At 34.7% G+C, this 23914-nt stretch overlaps 2 protein-coding genes across 3 annotated transcripts; one reads left to right on the top strand and one right to left on the bottom strand.

The window, feature by feature from the left end:
* Positions 1–1187: 1187 nt before the first annotated feature.
* LOC112018290 (T-complex protein 1 subunit beta) lies at positions 1188–7508 on the top strand. Its single transcript, XM_024050800.2, has 12 exons — positions 1188–1341; positions 1650–1708; positions 1824–1880; positions 2078–2143; positions 2260–2371; positions 2652–2780; positions 3727–3798; positions 4109–4224; positions 4462–4538; positions 4904–5389; positions 6141–6456; positions 7081–7508. The coding sequence occupies exons 2-12, from the start codon at positions 1703–1705 to the stop codon at positions 7225–7227; spliced, it is 1584 nt and encodes a 527-aa protein (XP_023906568.1). The 5' UTR covers positions 1188–1341; positions 1650–1702; the 3' UTR covers positions 7228–7508.
* Positions 7509–9089: 1581 nt separating this feature from the next.
* LOC112018292 (L-ascorbate oxidase homolog) lies at positions 9090–23309 on the bottom strand. Of its 2 annotated transcripts, none has more exons than XM_065763749.1 (8): positions 22949–23309; positions 22744–22853; positions 13568–13838; positions 12385–12487; positions 11055–11400; positions 9875–10240; positions 9664–9742; positions 9090–9575 (listed from the first exon to the last, which is right to left on the bottom strand). In XM_065763749.1, exons 1-8 carry the CDS (start codon positions 23099–23101, stop codon positions 9363–9365), a joined length of 1641 nt encoding a protein of 546 aa, XP_065619821.1. In that variant the 5' UTR covers positions 23102–23309; the 3' UTR covers positions 9090–9362. The 2 variants fall into 2 exon arrangements, with proteins under 2 accessions (XP_065619821.1, XP_023906572.2); XM_024050804.2 differs by lacking the exons at positions 22744–22853; positions 22949–23309 and adding exons at positions 16553–16662; positions 16759–17105.
* Positions 23310–23914: the final 605 nt, after the last annotated feature.

Raw genomic sequence — 23914 nt, 5'->3', positions numbered from 1 at the left:
GTGGCACTGTTTGAGAAGATTCAAAAACCTCCCACAGCTGAAATTCTGGAATTACTAGTTGCCAAGAGGGATGTGCGATTCTCCCTTGAAACAGGCTTCAACAAATTTGTCATAGAGGAAGATTCATAATCAATGATTAGATCTCTAAGGCATGGTGGTTATGAAAATTCACAAGGTGGTCATCTTATTAAGGATATCCTATTTACTGTAAACTATTTTTAGAGTGTTTCTTTCAATTATGTTGTACAGCAAAGCAATGCAGTTGCATATGCTTTAGCCCAGAGAGCTAGACATTCTTTTCTTTTACTTGTTTGGATGGAGACTGTTCCACTGGACGTTAACACTTTTATTTTGTCTAATTTTCCTCATTGATGAATAAAGTTCAGCACATATTTCATTCTCAAAAAAGAAAGAAAGAGATATATATATATATATATATATATATATTTTGAAGGTTTGGATAACTCATGTTAAAAAGATTTTTAGTATTGTGTATATCAAACATTCACCATTTGTTAAAGTGATACAATATCCTACTTGTTGAAAAAGTTTTACCTTTTGGCTTAAGGTTAAGTTTGTCTTTTTTCTTTTGGGCAAAAAATCTAGCTTTTAATTTAATTTATTTAATTTTATTATTTTGAAATAAATTAATTTTAAGACTTTTCAAAATATATTTAACCTAAAAATTACTAGATTTATTTTTTTGATAAATACTATGTAAATAAATTACAAAAGATAAGTAATTTCCGAATGAACATTAAGGCTTTGTGTGTTATTATCGTTGGTGAAATAAAGTGTTTAATTCTATGCCTTGTAAGTTTGAAATTCATTTCAAATTTGATATTCTAATTTGTAAAATTAATTTTTTTTTTTGAGAATCTAAAAAATGGTACAAACTTGTTAAAAAAAAAAAAACAGGAATAAACTTAGCATTTTCTGGTTAATTCGCGTTCGCGAGACTTCCCCAAAATACTTTGTAACAATTAAAAATATTCATATAAATGAGAGTCAAGTAACCATACTTCTCAGTCCACTATGCGCTGCTTTGGCTCACCACAATCAAACCGTTAACAATACGATTATCCTCTTATAGGCCTACAGCTGGAAAGTGAAGCAACAGTATCGTTGATTAGACCATCGAGTCCATCAAGAATAATAAGTACCACAACCACCATAAAACCCAAAGCCTCATAGTCCCTCTCTACACTACTGGAGAAACAAAGCATTGTGCAACGCCCTGACTAGAGTTTTCGGCGGGATCCAAAACTCTCAAAATCTCAATCGAAAACCCGTCTCTCTCTCTCTCTCTCTGCCTTCGCTCTTCTTCAACATCAGGTTCAGGTAACAATGGCTTTCTCAAAACCCTAGGGTTTCGTTTCCCTTTCCAAGATTTAGGGTTTTACTTCATTTTCATTTCCATTTTCATATCGAAACCTTTTTAACTTATATCTCACACTATTGCATCTTTAATAGTATGTTCATTCCTAATCTGTTTGGTTCATGGGAAAATGAAAGAAAGGAGGGTAAATGTTGACAATCGCTTTGTTTTAATTTATGATGGTTTGCGAAGCGTTACAGTTCCGATTAAAATGTGTTTATTGGCTGAAGATGTTGCTTATACAAGTTTATGGTCGTTATTCTTGTTTTAGGTTAATTGATTTGAGCAAACCAGTTTGGGCTAACCTCGTTTATATCGGTTTTCATGGCGGTATGTTAAATGCAGCTAAACTCATTTGGTTTATGATCTGTTGTTTTAATTACTTTTTTTTAATATTGTTTTTATGATTTTGCTATGTGTTTTGCTTGCTTGGAAATCTTGCTAGGTCGAGAGGATTCTTAAAGATGAAGCTAGTGAAGAAAAGGGAGAGCGTGCCAGAATGGTGAGTCTGTATATGCATTTGTGAAATCAATGAACCAAAGTTGTGGAAGTTAGTTGTGTAAATTTGGATATTCATAGTTTCATACTACTGAGCTATTTCATAATTTTGAAGTTTTAATATTCGGAACCGGGCGAATCTGTGTTATTAGATATTTAATGTGAACAAAATGTGTAAATTGATTTCTGTATTGTATATAGGCATCATTTATTGGAGCAATGGCGATTGCTGACTTGGTGAAAACGACCTTGGGGCCAAAGGGAATGGTAAAAATTTCTTCAGACTTGAGTGTGTTGTTAAATGAGACGATGCTGTTCTCTTAGGAATGCAGCCTCTGGGAGGAACTTAAGTTACAGTGTGCTTGTTGCTTTATGTTTTTCAGGATAAAATTTTGCAATCAACGGGTAGGGGACGTGAAGTCACTGTTACAAATGATGGTGCCACCATTTTGAAGTCCCTTCATATTGACAACCCAGCTGCTAAAGTTCTTGTTGGTATCCTTGTCTTTTGCTTGATGACATGAATTACGATTGTCATGGATTAAGAATTATCTTTGATTATGTTTTACTAACTAGAGGCGAGTCCAAAGGGATCTTCTTTAGAAAGGTTCCCTGCATTATCCAAAAATTTGGGGGGTGGAGGTTTGTATGAGCATCTGTGTGATGGCATTTATACTATTGTAATCTATGATGGTAACATTAAATATGGTCATATAACAACTATGACTTTATTGAATAAATGTTGTTCATTGGTCATCCTTAATTTAAGCATCAGACATTTCTAAAGTTCAAGATGATGAGGTTGGTGATGGGACAACTTCTGTTGTTGTTTTGGCTGGGGAACTTTTGAGGGAGGCAGAAAAGCTTGTCGCAGCAAAGATACACCCGATGACGATAATAGCAGGTCTGGGTATATTTGAATTATATGTGGTCTTTCCAATCTTTTGCTTGTTTAGTGAAGTCATATTTGTATACTAGGCATGTTTTTAATTTTAGTTAACTAAAAATTGAATATTGCATTTTACTTTCTATTTTTGGTTGAATAATATTGCATATTACTTTATTCTCATCATGTGTTTAACATCCAAAAAGGAGCTATATTTTTTCATTCACGTCATTGTTTCTTGAAATCTTTAAGGACATGCTTCCTTCATCCTAGGTCATGTAATTTCCTTGAATTTAGGTCAGCTAATGATATGTGCGATGAATTACTGAAACTATCCCAAAAGAAGGATGGCATTTGCTTCCATTATGTATTCACTTTCTTTTTTAATACTAATATTCTATTTATTTGGCATATTTACTTATCAAAAAAAAAAAAAAAACTATTTATTTGGCATATTTGAGGGCTTTAGAATTGCTTGTGCAGTCATGTTTCTTGACATAACTCTTGCCTCCTTACCTTACTCTAGTGAAGCAAAGCAAGAGTTATATGTTGCATACTATAGTGAAGCATGCCTTCATTATGTAGTCAGAATTGCTTTCCAGCTATATTTTTAGAAGTAGAAAAAGTTTATATTTGGAGAATATTTTAGTAGTTGCTTCTTTTGGCTGTCAGCTGTTAAAGAAATGCTGCCAAGCTGATGGATTGGTCTCTCTCTCTCTCTCTCTCTCTCTCAATAAGAATTGTTCTTTTGTCTGAACTTCTCGGTTATGTGGTCAATTTTCATTGTGTTTCTATATCCTTGTCCCACCCAGCTTGCAGTTTGACCTTTGACCCAAAAGTTTTGTAAAGTTCTTCCAGTTGATTTTACTGCTTATAAAAAAAATGAAAAAAGTAGTTTTCCATTTGTTTCTTACCATGTTAAATATGTGAAATACCAGAGTTTCTGATGATGTATTTTATTTAGGTTATCGAATGGCAGCAGAGTGTGCACGCAATGCTTTGTTGCAGAAAGTCATGGATAATAAAGAGGATCCAGGTACTGATTATTGTTGTATATTGACTATATTCACTTTTTATATCCTTTTCCCCCCTTCAACGGTTTCTTTATTGCGGGATCTTCTGTACTAGTCCCCCTTTTTCCTTGAATCAACATTGTTGTTTATTGAGAACTTTTTGATACAATCTGTTCTTGACAGTGATGGTTACTTATAGACTAAACTAGATGTATAAGTATGGCACTTTATACACTTGTACACGGATGGGAATTTCTAATTTGTGTGACCATGCCTTTGGACTGTGCCTTGCATAATTACATTCTTAATGCTTGTCTTTACTATATTTTGCAGAGAAATTCAAGTCAGACTTGATGAAGATTGCAATGACTACTTTGAGTTCAAAGATTCTTTCACAGGATAAGGAACATTTTGCAAAATTGGCTGTGGATGCTGTTATGAGGCTAAAGGTGAATTGTATGGTTCATTATATTGGGACAAGGCTCTGATTTTGTCATGCAATCCATCCTTAATTTGAGTATTTAGGCATTTATCCATGCCAATTTGTTGGGATTAAGGCTTAATTGGGTTGAGTTGATTTTTCAGTTTTTAGCCACTTTGTCTCCTTGTTGGCTTCCAAAATGGTGGCTTTTAGCTTTAAATATGTATTATATTATATTTTCTGATAATGCTTTTGGAAATGGCAGGGCAGCACAAACTTGGAGTCTATCCAAATTATTAAGAAGCCTGGAGGATCTCTAAAGGATTCATTTTTGGATGAAGGGTGAGGCAATATAAACTTGCAAGTTTCCATTATGTAACTATGGTCTGTGCTTGAAATAAGTAGGCATCCTTTGCTTCTGCTAGACTAGTGAATTGGTATAGTTTCCTTGTTTTAGGATTAACTTAGGCTTTTATGAACCATCAAACGTTCCATTGATTTGGAAGAGCAAGGATTTTTCTTGGGAAGTTGCTACATATGTTGGATCCATTTTCTCCTCAAATATTGATATATTGTATACCACTTTAAAGGAGGATTAGCTATTTTAAATATCTTAATGTTGCTTTTCGTTGTATATTTTCTTCTTGATGACATGTACGTTTTCCCATTAAATGTTTGTTCTGAATGGGACTTGCACGCTTTTTCAGATTTATTCTTGACAAGAAAATTGGTATTGGACAACCTAAACGCATCGAAAATGCAAAGATTTTGGTGGCAAACACTGCGATGGACACAGATAAAGTTAAGATCTATGGGGCACGTGTCCGTGTTGATTCAATGTCTAAGGTTGCCGAGATTGAAGGGGCTGAGAAGGAAAAGATGAGAGAAAAAGTGCAAAAGATTATAGCTCATGGGATCAACTGTTTTGTCAACAGGCAGTTGATCTACAATTTTCCTGAAGAGCTCTTTGCAGATGCGGGTATACTTGCAATTGAGCATGCAGATTTCGATGGGATTGAGCGCCTTGCTTTAGTTACTGGTGGTGAAATTGCATCAACTTTTGACAATCCAGAATCAGTTAAGCTTGGACATTGCAAGCTCATTGAGGAAATTATGATTGGTGAGGACAAGTTGATCCACTTTTCTGGTGTTGAATTGGGTCAGGCATGCACAATCGTACTTAGAGGTGCAAGGTATGTAATCTGATTTTTTTTTCTCCTGCAAAAAGGTAGCTTGCATTCTGATAATATGGTTATGTTGTCATTCTGATAATATGGTTATGTTGTCATAAGTAGTTTCAATGGGACTCCACAGGAAAAAAAAAAAAAAAAGGTTGTTTTAGTGTACGTGCATCTTGTTTGATTAGGGGAAATTATTGGGAACTCTCAGAGGACCATAAATGTGTACTCCCCTCTCTCACATAATTGTGAGTCCCACTAATTAATTTATGGTGGAACCCACAATTCATGTGAGAGGGGAGAGTATGCATTTATGGTACTTCCGGAGTACCATACTATGGATTGCAATACTTAAGTCATTAGTTTGAATTATTGCACCAAGCCTTGAAGCATCTATTTTTACCCACCTTATTTTTTAAGCTTGAAAGTTTAATATCAGAGTTCAAACCATAAAATATACTGGTAAAAAAATCCCTTTACTAAAATTGCATGTTGCCATTCAATTCTGACGGAACCACACTAGGTGTTCTATTTGGGGAATGCTACATACAGTTGTGCTTTGATGTTGGATCATGTTTTCCCTTGACTTCCCTATGAAGCTAATAGAATGCATGCATGCTTCCATTAGTATTCACCATTGATCTAGCTAATATTTACATAGTTTAATGGTTTGTGGGGTTTATATATAGATTAACTTCTGTTATAACATTGTTGCTGAGATAACCATTCTTTTGATTTAGTTTCTGACATGTAAACTGGTGTGCAGCCACCATGTGCTTGATGAGGCTGAACGGTCTCTGCATGATGCCTTGTGTGTGTTGTCTCAGACTGTCAATGACAGTAGGGTTTTACTTGGAGGTGGGTGGCCTGAGATGGTGATGTCAAAGGATGTGGATGAGCTGGCCCGGAAGACTCCTGGGAAGAAGTCTCATGCTATTGAAGCCTTTTCACGGGCACTTGTGGCCATTCCAACAATCATTTCTGACAATGCTGGTTTGGACAGTGCTGAGTTGGTTGCTCAGCTCCGTGCAGAGCACCAAAAGGAGGGATGTACTGCTGGGATTGATGTCATCTCTGGATCTGTAAGTAACTTATACCCAAAAAATTGATAATAATAAAAAATAAAAAAAATCTATGGATCTCTAAGGATCTTAAATGGAAATCTATATTATGATTATATGCATCTATGTTATGATTACTTATAGTTTGCTTATTTGAGGATTAAAATCAAGTGATTGGAAGAATAATTGATAGTATAAATTGCTTGATACAAATTTAACGACACATGATGTGAGCTTTTTGAGAATTTTGCTCAAACAAAAACACTTGTGATATCATGCATATAGATTTTCTGAAAAAAATTTCAGCATTTTCTATTGTTTCAGTGGTTGGTCAAGCTAAAAATGCCATTCAACCTGAAAACAATTTTAGTTTGACTAGAAAAAATGCTGCACTGGACGGAAATTTATTAGTACATCACGGTTTCAGCCTTCGTTTTTTGGTTTCAATTTGCTTAAATTGTAGTTGTTGCCTGCATGTCCATGAATTTGCTTCCTCCTTTTTATGATTTCTAGGTGGAGGGTGAGCAGGTGAGGTCGTGGGTTCAAGACTTATTATGTGTAACCTACCCATCAAAATAACTAAATAAATAAATAAATAAAGTTGCTTCCTTCGTTGACTCTTGGTGGCAATTGATATTTTGACAGGTTGGAGATATGGCACAGCGGGGAATTTCTGAAGCATTCAAAGTCAAGCAAGCCGTTTTGCTCTCTGCCACTGAGGCTGCTGAGATGATTCTCAGAGTCGATGAAATCATCACTTGTGCTCCACGGAGGAGAGAAGATAGAATGTGAAGATCCTGTAGACCATTTGGCTAATTAAGAAAATCTGTTGTAATGCAATCCCTTTTGTGATTGCCTAATGTATTGCTATGATGGATAGGACACAGGTTATGGAAAGAGTGGTTTGCGACACGGTCTGGTTGCAATAACTGAGTTTTTGGCTTTTTTATTTTGTAGGGGTAGGGGAATTTTTGGAAAGACTGATCATCTCTGCTGTTTTCATTTTGTTGGTGAATTTCTTCTTTGTGTTGCTTTATTGAGCTAATGGCAGTTAGATGTGCAATTCTGATGCATCTCTCTTTTCGAGAAGGGTCTACTGAAATGGGGCTCCTGAGTCCTATGTATGAGAATCCAACAGCTCAAGATAAGTTACGCATGCATCTTCTGATGTGTTTTATACAGTTTTAAATGTTGCCCTGTCTTGCATCCTGTGACCATCAGCAACCCGTCTAAGTGCAGAAATTTTCCAATGAGACTGATGTTAGCTGTTATTCTTCTTACCCTCTGTTTGTTTGTGGGATGGCAATGACGCGGTTCTGTGATAAGTTTCTCCTTATCCTGAAATTGCCTACTTCGCTATTGATAAGTATAAGAAGTTACCATTATTTTATTTTAATAGTTTAAAAATTCTCATATTTTTACTATCTTCTCTAACTTTAATACTCCTTTGTTATTTCTGTTTATATTTTTATTCTCATTTAACGATTTCAGTCGATTCTAAAAAAAAAAAAACATTTTCAGTATATTGACAAACAAATGGAATCCTAACAACAAAAGACTTATGGTGCATTTGAATACTGTTTATTTTGCTGAAAATTGAAAACAATAAAAAAATAATTTTTGAATTACTATTTATACTTAAAAAAATTGTTATATGCCTATTTGCACCGTTAATGGGAGACGTGGACGCGTTGGACATGATCCAAACAGGTACTTAGTACCTAAAAAAAAAAAAAAAAAGAATAAACTGATTCTCCATTACTATTATTTCCGAACATTAATTCTCTTATGCATAGTTTTTTTATTTAACGTTTTATGTCTAAATCAAGCATTGGTAAATAACTTGAAATTAAAAAATGAAAGGCTTTAGTCCCAAATATATAGCTCATTATTTGAACTCAAAAACCAAAAATCAACTCACCAAATAAGAGAGGAATAAAATATAAAGGGATAGCTCTGCTTTCTTGTTATTGATAATTATTTTTTGGAGACCGCCTATTAACTATTCAATTCTTTTTTCTTTTTTCTTTTTTTAAGGGCGTGAGGGGACTCTTAATTTTGGTTTCTAATATTTATTAATAAAAAAACTATATATATTAGGTAACTTTTTAAAAATTCAAGGTAAAGTGTGGCTCTACCCTTAGCGTAACTCTTTGCGATATCACATAAATCCATTACTTTTTATTGGATTAGTATTTTGAAATATAATTGTTAAATTACATATTTTTGTTATTTTTAACATTACTTATTCAACTAACTTGTTCACAAATATATATTTTTTACTTTTTTACCATAATTTTTACGACGTGTGTTTTTTTTCCCCTTCCAATGATACTCCACATGACAAATAAACTAGGAGATGATACTCCACATGACAAATAAACTAGGAGAAAATATAACTGCAGAAATGTTTGATAGTAATAATGAATCAAATGCAAATGTATAGGGTCTAAGTGCTTAGATTTTTTTTTTTTTAATTTTTTATTTTGCTATACTTTTTAATTTTATTTTTTATATCATATTCAATAATAGGAAGAATGGAGAAAAATGATACATATAGCCGGTCTTAACTAACCTCTCGAGGATCCATAGCCGTCCCCAAAATTTGGGACTAAAACTTGCTTCTTGTTGTATTCAAAAGTAGGAAGAACAAATTGACAAAAAAACTTGAAAGGCGACTAGAGAATCACCTCCCTTAATATAAATAGCAATGCTATTATGTAAACTTGAATGATAACAAACGAGATACAGTAGATTTTAGAAAAGAATGTGACCTTGAGCTAAGGTCATTTAGAGTTCTAATTATATATTTGCTTTATATTAAATTCACCCATTAATAAATTATAGAAGCAACAACCTACTCTTCATCCAACTAAGCTAGACAGGCCTTCCCTACTCAACAATGGATCCTTTTATTGTTTGATAGCTTAGAGAGGTCGTGTGTGTCGGCCCTTTGCCCTACCACAAAGCAGTGCATTCTTTGGAATTGGGAATTCATCTCTAATTGAAGTTGATGGAGTATAAACTCGCAAATAGAATTGTTGTCCAAGATATTGTCGTGCCCAAAACTCAGTTCTCAAGTTCCACATTCCAACATTGTCAAGTGCCAAATATATCGCAGTCCATGACTTGGGATACACCTGCACTCACCAAAGCATGAAACATTAGATTTATAAACTTTCAAGCTTTCTTCAGGTTAGCCAAGGCAAAAATGGCATTGAACCTCACCTGAGTGGTGACACGTGAAACTGCGTCTCGAAGATTGTACTGATTTCTACTAGCCGTAGTCCACAGCCCTCCATCCATACTACGTTACCAAAGTTTTTCCATATTAATCAAAGTAAGAGAAACCAATCCAAGAAAGAAGCAACAAATGATTGCAAGTGAATCTCATGAAGCAAATATACACGCCAATTATATATGTAAATAGTGAGCTTACCCAACCACCCAAAAAGAGTAGCCATCAAGGTGCCAACTCTGAATTATATCCTCAGTGTTTTCAAACACAATCTCAATGAATGCTCTGTAGTCAGCACCCATTACTGCTGTGTCAAGGTAGATTCCACCACCAGTAGGGTTGCTAGATATACTTCCAACTCGGAAAACTCCTTGAATTTGGAAGTAATCGGCAAGCTTTAGGGGAGTGTCTGCGGCGACATATGATACACTGTTAACTGCGTATCTTTGCTTGCCGTCGACAAGACCAGCAGAATTTTGTAGCCTGATGGTTTTGGTTGTGTTAATGAGACCATAGTGATATGAACCTTGTGGGTTTGGCCTTGGTCCACTTGCTGTAAGATTAGTCCTGGAATGGAAGTGAAAATTAGGCTCATATACTTAAAGAAAGAAAACAAACATCTAGCGTGTGACAAGGTGACAATTTTATAATCAATGTGCAAATTTTCTAGCCAACAAGGGCTATTTCTCTTTCTCCAAGTATCAATATTTAGACATTCATCACTTGAGTGAGGAGCTCTTTTGTTTCAGGAGTTATATATATATATATATACACACGTGTGTGTGTGTGTCATAACTTTTGCTCAGATGATTCGACACCCAATCCTCTAGAAGCCCTGTGGATCGACAATGTGGTGAATGAAACTTGAAAGCTCTAGGTTTACAATATATCCTTCAAGTTTATTCAACCTACCATTAGTTTGTCCCGAAGAAACATTGTTTCATGAGTTAATACTCCTGGAAGCAAAGAGACAAGACAATATTGAGGTGTGTTTTCGATAAGATAAGTACTTTGCTGATTTGTTAAATTATAGACATAGTTATTCACTTGGAAAAAAATATGGTTTTGAAAAGTTGTATACATAAGTCAGGAAATTAAAAAGTACACAAAAAAAACAAAAAAAAAAGTTTTAGAAAAAGTTATTGGCAAATGGACACCAGGGCCGAGGGGGTATAGATGGTTGGCTGAATATCCATAAGACCATATGCCTGAAACAGTAACATTATTTGTGGCCCTCTGGCTACACTAACCTCCTGAGCAAGGGCCCAAGGAAGGAATATAGACCAGTGTTATTCCAAAACACAAAAGCAGGCTTGGAATAAATGGCTTGACAATTTTTCCAACCGACAACAGAGATATGACAATTGACAAAAGAGCATACCTTATAGAGCGGGCCTGGTTCAGAGACCAATCAACTTGGATGGTAGGTCCACCAGGAGGTGGGCCTGAGACTGGGCCAGCTGAATTACTGTAATGAAGAACACCAGTGGTGGTGAGGATCGGAGTGGTGAAACGACTGGAAACCACAATGTAGTAGTCTTGTCCGGGCTGATCCATCGTTACGAGGACGGAGTAAGACTGCCCAACATGAACATCAAGGGAGGAGTAAGAAGTCTGAAGGGTGTGAGTTCCTTCGACTTCTGCCAATGTCAACCTGTGGCCTTGAATGCGGAAGTTGAGTGAATGTTGTAACCCAACATTTGATATTCTAAACCTGTAAGTTTTTCCTGTGATACATGATAGCAGGATATATGGTTAGGCATGAATGGGTAATCAAAACCAAAGTAATCATTAGTCACAACAAGCTCATCAGAGCAGGCTAAGCAGCAAAGTTATTGGAGTATTATTTGATGCTAATATTGATGAACTGAAAAATGTCGATTTAAATAAATTTTGGGTTGAGTTAGGATGTGAGAATTTTAAATTAAGGGACTTGAAGAATAATTACTAGTATAAATTTGTGGGCCTTAGGGAGTTTGCTCAAACAAAAATATCGGAGATATTATAGATTTGAAATGACACCTTATTTTTGGTTTATTAATATCATTTCATAAATTGTATCAATAGAAAAGACATGTCATTTTATATCTCTATTCAAGTAAATTTAAATTAAAGATTGAAATCTAAATTATTCTCTCTAAATTTCTTAGTCCAAATGAGTAGTAGGTGATTTTTTTTGTAATATTTTTAGAGGGAGGTGGTTGATTTAGGAATCAGGACATTGTAAATGCAAAAATATCCATATCAACATCAAGTGCATGCCAAAAAGTAATCCTAATTATAACAAAAATTGCGCCATCGCACTCGGATATTTATCTTACATTTTTCCACACATGTAAGTCCAAATTTCAAAGTGGAGTAAACGAAAACTTCTATTGTTTTTTTGCGTGGCAGACATGCAGAGTGGGGTAGAGTTTTTTTATTGACAACAATAAAATGTGAAACGCAAGTAATGGCGTACTTCAAAGGCAAAACAAACAAAATACAAAATATGAAGCAAAAGGCCAAAGATAAATACAATTGGCTAAAAGCTTTACCATCCAACCAAAATTTATGAAATAGACGTAAGCAAAGAAACAATCAAGCCAGAAATTTCGTATAATTCGTATATATATGACAAAATCAAAATCATTTGGTAGAGACTTAGATTTTTTTTTTTTTTTTTTTTTTTGAATCAATGGTAGGGACTTTGATTGAGAAAGAATACACACCTTGTTCAACTGTATAATAAGCACCGCCGGGCCCGCGACCATTGATAAGGATTCCATCAGGAAAATGCAGCTTTTTACCACGATCTAGAATAGCTTTTAAGTCCTGTGCACGATGAAATAAACACGTGTAAAATCAATAAAGAATGTACAAGTACAAATAATGATTGTACAAATCAAGAGTAACGCAACCGACACTAGCTTATTAAATTTAGGTTGTTACAACCATTAAGTTCCATCAACTTCATTAACCAACACTTACTGGTCCATTAATGTGTATATGTTGGATATGTATATGAACAACCTAGCTACATGGTCCATGAGACCAGTATTGAACATTCCAAAGATACCATAGTGTTTTGGAAACTGGGATTCAAGTGTTTGGATTTATTGATGTTATAGAGACAGCAAGTGTTACTCACAACGTATGATGTATAATCCGATAAATGCCGTGTCACCATGTATGCTAGACATTTATAGAATTTGTGGTCCGAAATGTATAGAATTTGTGGTCCAAGGCAAACCAACAAGTGCATGTACCAAAAAAAAAAAAATAGGACCACACAAATTTACACATAATTATGAGTGATAGGAAAAAAAATGTTGAACTGGACAAGGGACAATTGGTTTGTAAATTGTTCGGACCGCAACAAAAGAAAATAAAAAGAATACAGTGTGATTCTCAACAAAAAAATAAATAAAATAAATATATATATATATACAGTGATTTATAATTTTATAAATTTAAAGTTCATTAAATTTAAGATTCATTCATTCCTGTAACAATCTTTGACATTTTTAGTGAAAAAAATAGTGGGTCAATCCATTTGGGACTTGTTCACCATCAGGCTATGAGCTGGTTTAACAACGATAAAGACAAAAGGAAACTAGCTGGCAAAAAAGGAAGTAGTTACGTCAAAAATTCAAATATTTTTGTTCACAGCGATGGACCCACCGGTTTACCGACGCAAACACAAGGTCACAATCCATAGGATCCCCGCCAATACCACTTTAATACCTCAAAATTTAAAATAAATAAAGTATTGTCGTTTCAAGTTTTAATTCATTTGTCAAAAACTTTGTAACTCAATTAGCTGACACTTACTGATATTTTGGTTTCAAACTTCTTATTCAACTATCGAGTTATCAAAATAGTTTGATGCAACAAATGAGGAAAAATAATTACCGTGTGATTAGCCTTGTACCAATCTCCAATAAGAACGGTGTAATCACCAGCGGGGTCTGGAAATGGGACAGGAATTCTTGGCCTACTAAGAATCCTGATTCCTCCAAAACCACCAGCAGCCTTGTGAAATGCAAGAGAAGGGAAGTAGTAAAAGCTTCCAATCTGATCCTTGACTTGGAGAATGTATGTGAAATTCCTCCCTGGGGGAATTGGGCATGTTGTTCCATTTACACCATCCTCGAACGAATTCCTCCTATTTTGAATTCCATTCCTATATTTTTCACACCCAAAAAAATATTACAGTTATAATAAGATATTACTATAAATTTTGTATTGCAAGCAAAAGTTATAGTTCATTTTGTCAATAATATTCCTACAATGATCATTGCAATTGTGATAATGTAAAAACACATATAGCACACGAGATGTGGTTTGATGGTACATGTGGTATTATCCATTGCCATCATGTAAAGTGAGGTTGATGAGTCCACACTAGAGATTTTTTTTTTTTTTTTTTAATTCAAAAAAAAAAAAAAAAAAAACTCATATATGATTTAATTTTACTCCAACCGCATTATAGAGTTAGAAATACAAATGACTCTATTCTATCTTATCACAATTTACAGTTGTTAATCCTTGTATTTGATACTCTGTGGTTATCACATTATCACAATTGTAATGCAGATGGATTAGATGTGGGCTAGCTCCTATCCTTAACAATATTGAGCCAATTTAATATTGATGGAGAGGTTAATGAACGTAGTTTTCAACTTTTTGCAAATGTCTAAGTTCAATGAGCACTAAATTTTCCTGGTGCGAGGTAATGAATGGGACCGCTTAGCGTCCTAATCAGTAAGTTAGTTGCTTGCAGACATTGAAGTCACCTAATCAAGCAAATGTAAAGGGCAAAGCCAGAGAGATCTGTTCTCATATAATCAAATGATTAATCAAGAATAAAAGAGAATATTTTGTTAAAATATGCCCTAAAAACATTTGTTAGCGAACAATTTAAGAAAATTTATATAACAAAAAAAAAAAACTGATTTTTCTGAGTTTTTTCTATTTATCATAAAAATGATATTAAAACTTTTTAAAAATAGTTTATTTATAAATGCCTTGAACACACCATTAACTGGAACAAAAAGAGAAGGTATTTGTTTTCGTTGTTAGTTTGTTGCGTAACATTTACGGAGATTAACCCTATCCCCATTCCCTGCTGGTTTATCCTATGCAAGTCCTCTTGTGGAAGACAGCTATAAATGGACCACTGAAACTTCGTTTTCCAAGTGAAGTTGGTAAACAAATATTATAAATGATTCCAATTTCCAAAAAATAAAAATGAAATCTTTCCGTTAAAGCTCTCATCCATTGCTGTCCCTTTCTGTTTATAGAAAGCTCACTACTAAGAGTCCAAATCATCTGTCTCATCAATTGTGCTCTACTTCATGTTCCACCAATAAAATTTGGACAGCTAACCTTTTTTATTAAATAAGATATCTCATTAAATGAGACAACTAGCCTCTCTCATTAAAGTCAGAGTTATCTCATTTAATGAAAGAGGCTAGTTGTCCAATTGATGAGACAGAGGATTTGGACTCCACTACTAAGCTAGTAGAACAATTAATTCTCAAAAAAAAAAAAGAAGGCTAATAGAACAATTGATAATGACTCTGAGACAATGATTAATAGTGATCATATTTATGACCTCCATAGCAGACTCTTCTCCACTTATCACGGGCTATTATTTGAGTCTCTAGCTAGTTTATACCGCGTGACATAGCAAACCATAATGTTTTTTTTTTTTTTTTGGGAACATATAATAAACTATAGGATTAATAAAGAGAGAACATATAAAAATTACAATGTGAATCCGACCCAAGTATCCAGATCTAGACTAAGATCAAGTCCAGCACAGAATGGGAGAAGAAATATTGAAAAAAAGGAAAAGGTCATGTGAAAAAAGTTAACCAATTAATGAGGCTTTTAGACATTCTCTTAATCCTTTAAAAAAAAAAAAAATGAACGTGCAGTATTAGGCCAATGTAAATACATATATGCCCTTACACTGCGGCTTAGTACAATGTATAAAGACCAAAAAAGGAAAGGACAAATGTGGCAGTTTTGTCTTTTAATCTAAAGCGCGCAAATCACTGCGCATAATCTTTGCAAACAGGTAAAGTTCACGAGCGAAAAAAGAGAGAGAGTGTTTGTGTGTACGTACCATGAGAGAAGGAAAGGCTCGTTTAAGCTGTTAAAGACATTGATAATGAGATTGTCATTGGTAACAGAATGAATATCTGGACCTGGGAATTGACCATTGATGAGTATTCCCTACACAACACACAGTTTTCATTAATCAAGCAAAACCCAGATCACAAAAATTGAAAAAAAAAAAAAAACGAATCAGATCTGAATTGAAAACAAACCTGTTGGCGAACACCAAGTGGGTATATGTCACCATAAGTGACATTCCAGTTGAAGAACCTGTAAGGATCTTCAGCCCCAACAGTTGCTAATAGAAAAACTGTGACACATAGCACAGCACCACCAAGTACTTTTTTTTTTTTTTTTTGGGAACATATAATAAACTATAGGATTAATAAAGAGAGAACATATAAAAATTACAATGTGAATCCGACCCAAGTATCCAGATCTAGACTAAGATCAAGTCCAGCACAGAATGGGAGAAGAAATATTGAAAAAAAGGAAAAGGTCATGTGAAAAAAGTTAACCAATTAATGAGGCTTTTAGACATTCTCTTAATCCTTTAAAAAAAAAAAAAATGAACGTGCAGTATTAGGCCAATGTAAATACATATATGCCCTTACACTGCGGCTTAGTACAATGTATAAAGACCAAAAAAGGAAAGGACAAATGTGGCAGTTTTGTCTTTTAATCTAAAGCGCGCAAATCACTGCGCATAATCTTTGCAAACAGGTAAAGTTCACGAGCGAAAAAAGAGAGAGAGTGTTTGTGTGTACGTACCATGAGAGAAGGAAAGGCTCGTTTAAGCTGTTAAAGACATTGATAATGAGATTGTCATTGGTAACAGAATGAATATCTGGACCTGGGAATTGACCATTGATGAGTATTCCCTACACAACACACAGTTTTCATTAATCAAGCAAAACCCAGATCACAAAAATTGAAAAAAAAAAAAAAAACGAATCAGATCTGAATTGAAAACAAACCTGTTGGCGAACACCAAGTGGGTATATGTCACCATAAGTGACATTCCAGTTGAAGAACCTGTAAGGATCTTCAGCCCCAACAGTTGCTAATAGAAAAACTGTGACACATAGCACAGCACCACCAAGTACGCCTCCCGCTAAGTTTAGCGGCATTTTCTCAATCAATAAATCAAATTCAGAGACTGTTTCTAGTTTTTCCAACTTTGTGGAACCGAGAGAGAGAGAGAGAGAGAGAGGAGAGAGATTTTAAGGAAAGCGCGAGGTTAGGAAATGATGAGGAATATGTCACATATTTAAGTGCGGTACAGAACAGAGTTTGTGAAGTGGTGATGTATGTGTAGCCGTAAAAAAGAAAGAGAGGGAAAAATATTAGAGAAAAAGAAAATTTTGGGGTGTCGGTGGTGGGGTCCAAGTGAATAGCTTAGTTTCACATTTGATCTGTGTGCTGGTGTGTATTTTATGTCTGCCACATGGGGTGGGTTTTGTTTTTTGGTTTTGCAATTGGTTTTGTTTGGAAGTGTGAGGAGTAGTAATAGTCAGTAGAGCACATGGGGTGAGTTTTAAGTTTTTAACACACAGGGCCCGGCCCGGCCCGGCCCTCCTTTTGTATTTACACTTTCTAGTTTCTACCTATTTTTTCTGTCCAAAACTAAAGTTTGTTGTGTGCGCCAAATTAAAAGCATTTATTGAAGCTCCCGCGCCCCATCTCTCTATAGTCTATATAGTGTGCGAACTGCGAACAACTGCAGATTTCCTTGACCAATTTAGGGGCAGCAGCAACAAGTCAAGTCGGTGAGAATAAGTATGTATACATAGACAAGGTTTTTAGGTCAATATTCCTATACACTAGACGTCTAGACCCAACCCAATGCTGATTCGTCACTCATGGTAAGTTTTGAACATGTGTCAGTATCGTAACGAGTCAAGTATACAAAAGTACTAGATCCAAACCGTGTCTTATATTCAATGTTGAGATAATTTCAAGTAGGACATAATCTTCAATTTAATTTTTGTAATTATTTAATTTTGATATTTTTATGTAAAAAACGTTATTTTAAGTTTAAGTGGTTTATTTCCTTATTTTTAGATGCTTTTAATGATTTTTATGTCAAATTTGATTCATGTTATGTTTAGGTATTAATTATGAGTCATTTTAAAATATATTTTCTTGTCTGTCAAGTTTTACAGAGTCCTTAAATAGGCCCCTAAGTCTCTGTATGTTTCTTGTAGACGCGTTCTGCTTCTTAACATTTTCGCATTTTCGCATCATAATTATTCGGAATTGAGAATTGAATCAAGATAGATGAGGATTGTACTCTACTACTATGTGAGTGAAGTTGCCAAGACAAAGCAATTAGGATGAGAGGATGTTTGTGCCAAGGACACGGATATTGCTTCACTTATAACACCATTGAAAATATTTACGCAAACAGGATGCCAATTATTGCACTGATAAGGTTTGTTAGTGTGATACACTTTTCCATTCCAATTTCCTACTCTTTCCAATATTCAAAAGAAGGATAAGAATCTCCTTCCTATATAAAAAGCCCATTATTTGATGGAATCAACTTTGGAATGAAATACAGAAAAAAAACACTTTCCTATACCAATTGGACAATGTAATCAGGGTGTGTGAGTGTGAACCTTGCGCAGGAAGCCTTTTATTAGACCAGTTTTTATTATGATGAAGTAAATATCCTTTAAAAATTTTAACCACTTTCTGTAATGTGTGAGCAGTACGTAATTAACATGATTAGTTGCAGATTAGTTTTGTGGACCAGCATGACAGGCTCATTAGCATTAAAATGGAAGGAAGAGAAGTCATTCAATGATAAATTTATTTTCTGTTTTTTTAGCACATCGATCGGGGTACATATATTGAGATGCACATGAACATTTTTTGTCTTCTGGCTTGAAATAAGAAAGACCAAAAGCATATGTTTATGAAATTGGGAAATATAGCAAAGTTTTCTGTTCCTAGTGTGTCCACGGGTCTGTTGGACTTGGGTTTGGGGTAAAATCGACAGCCAACCCGACTCTACGGATTTTAGGAAGCTAGAATTGCTGCAGACTGCCTATATATTAGTTTGAATCAGTATTTTAGTTTGAATAATTTTTTTCTCAGAAAATAAAATGGAATAACTTTGGGGATTTGTTAAGGTTATTTGTTGGATTTTCTCAATTCACATAAGACTAGATTGTGGCCGATTAATTACAATTAAGAAAATATTTAAAAATAATTTCAATCAATTCACAAAATATTCTAACAAAAAACCATAATATCAAATCCGAAAACATTTACTATAATAAAATTAATTACAATATTTTCTTAAGTTTATATCCAAAATTTAAGCTCACAAAAATACTATTGTTGTAGCATGTATTAAAATGATATTTTAATAAAATAATTAATAAAAACGTTGGAAAGTTAAATGAGAAGATATGAGAGTTTAATTTGATAAATGAAGAATCTATAAGTGTAATGAAGGAGAAAATCAGTCGAACATGAAAGGAAGGGGGAAGGTGAAAGGAAGAGGTTTGTTGCTCCAGTCTTGGGCTTTGCCAATTGAGAGGCTTGAATCTCTTTAAAGAGAGTGAGATACTCACTCCTTAGTCCAACTGTGTTAAGATTTTTGTAATTTTTATTGTATTGCACCAACAACTTACATCACATCTCAAAGAATTAATTCAAATTGATTTGAGATCTTCACAGTGGATACCACAACACTTTGTGGTTTCAACTTTCAATGCCAAAAAAGAAAAAAAGAAAAAAGAAAAAAAGATGAGTTTTTCTTTAGCAAAGAGAAATACAAAAAAGATTTTTTGTATTTCTCTTTGCTAAAGAAAAACTCATCTTTTTTTTCTTTCTTTTTTTCTCTCACCCACATGTAGGTTTTTTGTTTTGTTTGTCTCACGCTATAGAATTAATTTAAGTCTTACAAATTCTACTTGATTTACGTACTTTTCAAAAAACCCAAAACTAGCTATCTTTCATCTTTCTCCTTGAGGCCAAGCAAAAACTTTTTTTTTCCTCTTAATTTTACCTCTCATCAAGTGGGAGAATCCTTGGACAGGGAGTTCAACTTATCACTTCTTTAATAAGAAATATCAATTATTTTTATGATAAGAAATATTTTTCTTATATAACAAGGAAACTCAAAGGTAATCAATTTAATTTTCTTTGCCAAGAGCCTTGTAATTCAATTAATTGACAACTTCTAGTATTTCCTAAAGAAAAATCTAAGGTTCAAATTCCCTCTCCCCCAACTATTAAATTATTAATATATATTTATTTATTTGCCAAGAAAACTCAAGCGGATTACTAATTCATAAAAGAAATTAGAGGCAATTTCCCAGTCGTTACAATGACTAGAGTTCGATTCTCTCACAGTTGATGGATCAGATCTTACAAATTTTATATCACCTGAAAAAAGAAGATATGAATGGTATGTGACTCACCCGAACACCAAACCTATCACATTCGTGTTTTTTGCTTTTCTGAACTAGACACGCTAGTAGGCATGCAACAATTTATCATTATCCTTTAACCTTACGCCTAGTGTCAGTCACATGCTACTTTACCATGATCTTAATTTTCTAAAAGGCTTTGACATGTCATTTTCCTATATTATTGCAGATGAAATTGACTTGGGCTTCACCAGTCTTTGATTTATTTATGTGGAAGCATTTTGAAGAAAGAATGTAATTTGGTCCTTTGCTTTGTTGACCTCCTTTTTTGTTTTTGTTTTTTTGTTTTTGTTTTTGGTGGGCTTTGTTTTCCATTTGTATTTTATATAAACACTTGTTCTATACGTAAGGATTTATTTTGACGCTCAAAGTAAGGGTCCGTTTGGATACAGCTGAAAATTGAAAAACACTGTAACAAATTAATTTTTAAATGTGTAAATAATACTGTGAAATCATTTTTAATGAAATTTGTGGGTCAGTACACCGTGCATTGTTCACGGAAAAAGTCAAATATTGCGGCTACTGTTTATGAACAGTAGCCGCAACAGTAAATGAACAGTACAAATATTGGCCTGAAATGAGTGTAAAAAAAAAAAAACAGAAAACTCAAACGCCCAACGTGAACATGCAAACCAAACGCACACTAAATCAAAGTTTGCTAGATGTTACAGGCTCCTTAGTAAATTATTAGTTTTATGTTTCAAAGGCATTCTCGATTATAGTTACAACAATAATTCTATCTAAAAATATAGGGCAAATGTGGATTTTAGTCCCCCAAAGTTGAGAACTTTAGGTGTTGTTTGGATTTTGCCAAACTCATATCTCATATCTTACAAAAACTGAGTTTTGTTAACTCATAACCCAAAAACCGGGGGGCCCCACATGTATATGTTTGTTTGGCTTATTTTTCAGATGTAACTCAGTTAACAAAACCCAAAATTTTGGGATATGAGTTAACAAAGTAGGAAACTCTCCAGCCTTGTTTTCATTTTTTTGAGTTTTGAGATTTGTTAACTCAATGGCAATATGTGTAATTTTATAGTTGTCATTGGGTCCCACAGCAGTGTTGCATCAAATCACACAGCAGACCAACGGCACTTTGTTAGTTTACTTTCCCAACTGCCTTCAGCATTCATTACTTCACTTCATTTACTTTTCATCACTTCCATTTTCCTTCTCCCAAGCCCACAGCACAGCAATAACTGAAGACTGAAGCGCACCGATCAGTACCTTCGCACAGCTCCGTGAACCTGTTTTTTTTTTTTTCCGGTGAGAATATTCAGCCCCTCCATCTGTTGGGTTTTATTTTAATATTTTTTTTCCATGTTCCTCCATTTTTTCTATTGTGCTTACTGAGACCTTGAGGAATGGCTAGGAATTTATTTATGCCTCTTACTGAGACCTTGGGGAGAGAGTGCTTTTGTTGTGGAAAGGTTGTGAAGAGAGGAAAGAGAGAGCCAACGCGGGACGGGCTTGTGACCGTTTTGTGCACCTGTGTTGGGAAGTGATTTTTGTGGGACCAGTGAATGACATAAAAGGTGAGTAATGGAATTGAAAAATTCACTGAAATGTTTCACCCAAACAGCCCACAAACTGAGTTATAGAAATTTGAGTATTTTTGAGTGTAGAGTGATGAGTAATGAGTGATAAAAATTGAGTGATAAGTGATGAGTGAACAAAAAAAAAAAAACCAAACAGGCCTTATTTTCCCCCCTTTTGTCTATTCACTTCATTCTCTTTTTCCTCTTACCCAATCCCCTTTATCTCTTCTCCCTCGATTGAACTTTGCCAATCCTCCTCTTTGGGCGTTGGGTTGGTATAGTTGGCAGATTTAGCAGTTAGGAATTTTTGGTGTAGATATTAGAGAATGTATAAATGGTTAGAGGCTGTTTGGTTCACTAGTTTTCATGACTCAATTCTCTGTTTCCATAACTCAATTCTCAAAAATGGTGGGAATCATAGCAAAATACTCCTTTGCCTGCACAATTTCTTTGTTTTCATAACTCTGTTTCCAATACTCAATTCTCTACTTTTTGAGTTATGAGTTGTGGAAACTGAAAACAACTTTTGACTGTTTTCAATTTTCAATTTTCTGTTTTCAATGGCAAACTCGTAAATAACATTACACACCCAGTCCCACTTGTCATAACTTAGCCGCACCTTTTTGACCAATCTACCTCTCTCTTTTTTCTTTTTCTTTTTTCTTTCTTCTGATCATCTTGTCTTCTCCTTCAGTTCTTCATTTTTTTTTTCTTTTTCTTTGTTTCCTTTCTTCTTTCTTCAGTGGGTTCGAACCTGGGTTTTTTTTTTTTTTTTTTCCTTTCTTCTGATCAGCTCGTCTTCTTCTTCATTTCTTCCTTTTTTTCTTTTTCTTTTTTTCCTTTCTTCTTTCTTCAGTGGGTTCTAATGTGGCAGTTTTGTCTTTTAATCTAAAGCGCGCAAATCACTGCGCATAATCTTTGCAAACAGGTAAAGTTCACGAGCGAAAAAAGAGAGAGAGTGTTTGTGTGTACGTACCATGAGAGAAGGAAAGGCTCGTTTAAGCTGTTAAAGACATTGATAATGAGATTGTCATTGGTAACAGAATGAATATCTGGACCTGGGAATTGACCATTGATGAGTATTCCCTACACAACACACAGTTTTCATTAATCAAGCAAAACCCAGATCACAAAAATTGAAAAAAAAAAAAAAACGAATCAGATCTGAATTGAAAACAAACCTGTTGGCGAACACCAAGTGGGTATATGTCACCATAAGTGACATTCCAGTTGAAGAACCTGTAAGGATCTTCAGCCCCAACAGTTGCTAATAGAAAAACTGTGACACATAGCACAGCACCACCAAGTACACCTCCCGCTAAGTTTAGCGGCATTTTCTCAATCAATAAATCAAATTCAGAGACCGTTTCTAGTTTTTCCAACTTTGTGGAACCGAGAGAGAGAGAGAGAGAGAGAGAGGAGAGAGATTTTAAGGAAAGCGTGAGGTTAGGAAATGATGAGGAATATGTCACATATTTAAGTGCGGTACAGAACAGAGTTTGTGAAGTGGTGATGTATGTGTAGCCGTAAAAAAGAAAGAGAGGGAAAAATATTAGAGAAAAAGAAAATTTTGGGGTGTCGGTGGTGGGGTCCAAGTGAATAGCTTAGTTACACATTTGATCTGTGTGCTAGTGTGTGTTTTATGTCTGCCACATGGGGTGGGTTTTGGTTTTTTGGTTTTGCAATTGGTTTTGTTTGGAAGTGTGAAGAGTATTAATAGTCAGTAGAGCACATGGGATGAGTTTTAAGTTTTTAACACACAGGGCCCGGCCCGGCCCGGCCCTCCTTTCGTATTTACACTTTCTAGTTTCTACCTATTTTTTCTGTCCAAAACTAAAGTTTGTTGTGTGTGCCAAATTAAAAGCATTTATTGAAGCTCCCGCGCGCCATCTCTCTATAGTCTATATAGTGTGCGAACTGCGAACGACTGCAGATTTCCTTGACCAATTTAGGGGCAGCAGCAACAAGTCAAGTCGGTGAGAATAAGTATGTATACATAGACAAGGTTTTTAGGTCAATATTCCTATACACTAGACGTCTAGACCCAACCCAATGCGGATTCGTCACTCATGGTAAGTTTTGAACATATGTTAGTATCGTATCGAGTCAAGCATACAAGAGAAAAAAAGTCAACTATTACTACTGTT

The sequence above is a fragment of the Quercus suber genome, unplaced genomic scaffold, assembly GCF_002906115.3.
Source record: "Quercus suber isolate HL8 unplaced genomic scaffold, Cork oak 2.0 scaffold_522, whole genome shotgun sequence".
Taxonomy (NCBI): Eukaryota; Viridiplantae; Streptophyta; class Magnoliopsida; order Fagales; family Fagaceae; genus Quercus; species Quercus suber.
The sequence above is the reverse complement of the archived record's forward strand: the minus strand, read 5'-3'. Positions and strand labels throughout refer to the sequence as shown.

What these genes read in the sequence shown, in the direction of transcription:
- LOC112018290 (XM_024050800.2), top strand. An exon ending in GATTCATTTTTGGATGAAGG is followed by an intron (nt 4,539 to 4,903) that starts GTGAGGCAATAT and finishes ACGCTTTTTCAG; the next exon opens with ATTTATTCTTGACAAGAAAA. An exon ending in ATCGTACTTAGAGGTGCAAG is followed by an intron (nt 5,390 to 6,140) that starts GTATGTAATCTG and finishes ACTGGTGTGCAG; the next exon opens with CCACCATGTGCTTGATGAGG.
- LOC112018292 (XM_065763749.1), bottom strand. Translation starts at nt 23,101, where the DNA reads ATGCCGCTAAACTTAGCGGGAGGTGTACTTGGTGGTGCTGTGCTATGT. An exon ending in GGTACAAGGCTAATCACACG is followed by an intron (nt 12,488 to 13,567) that starts GTAATTATTTTT and finishes CATCGTGCACAG; the next exon opens with GACTTAAAAGCTATTCTAGA. An exon ending in TTATTATACAGTTGAACAAG is followed by an intron (nt 11,401 to 12,384) that starts GTGTGTATTCTT and finishes CATGTATCACAG; the next exon opens with GAAAAACTTACAGGTTTAGA.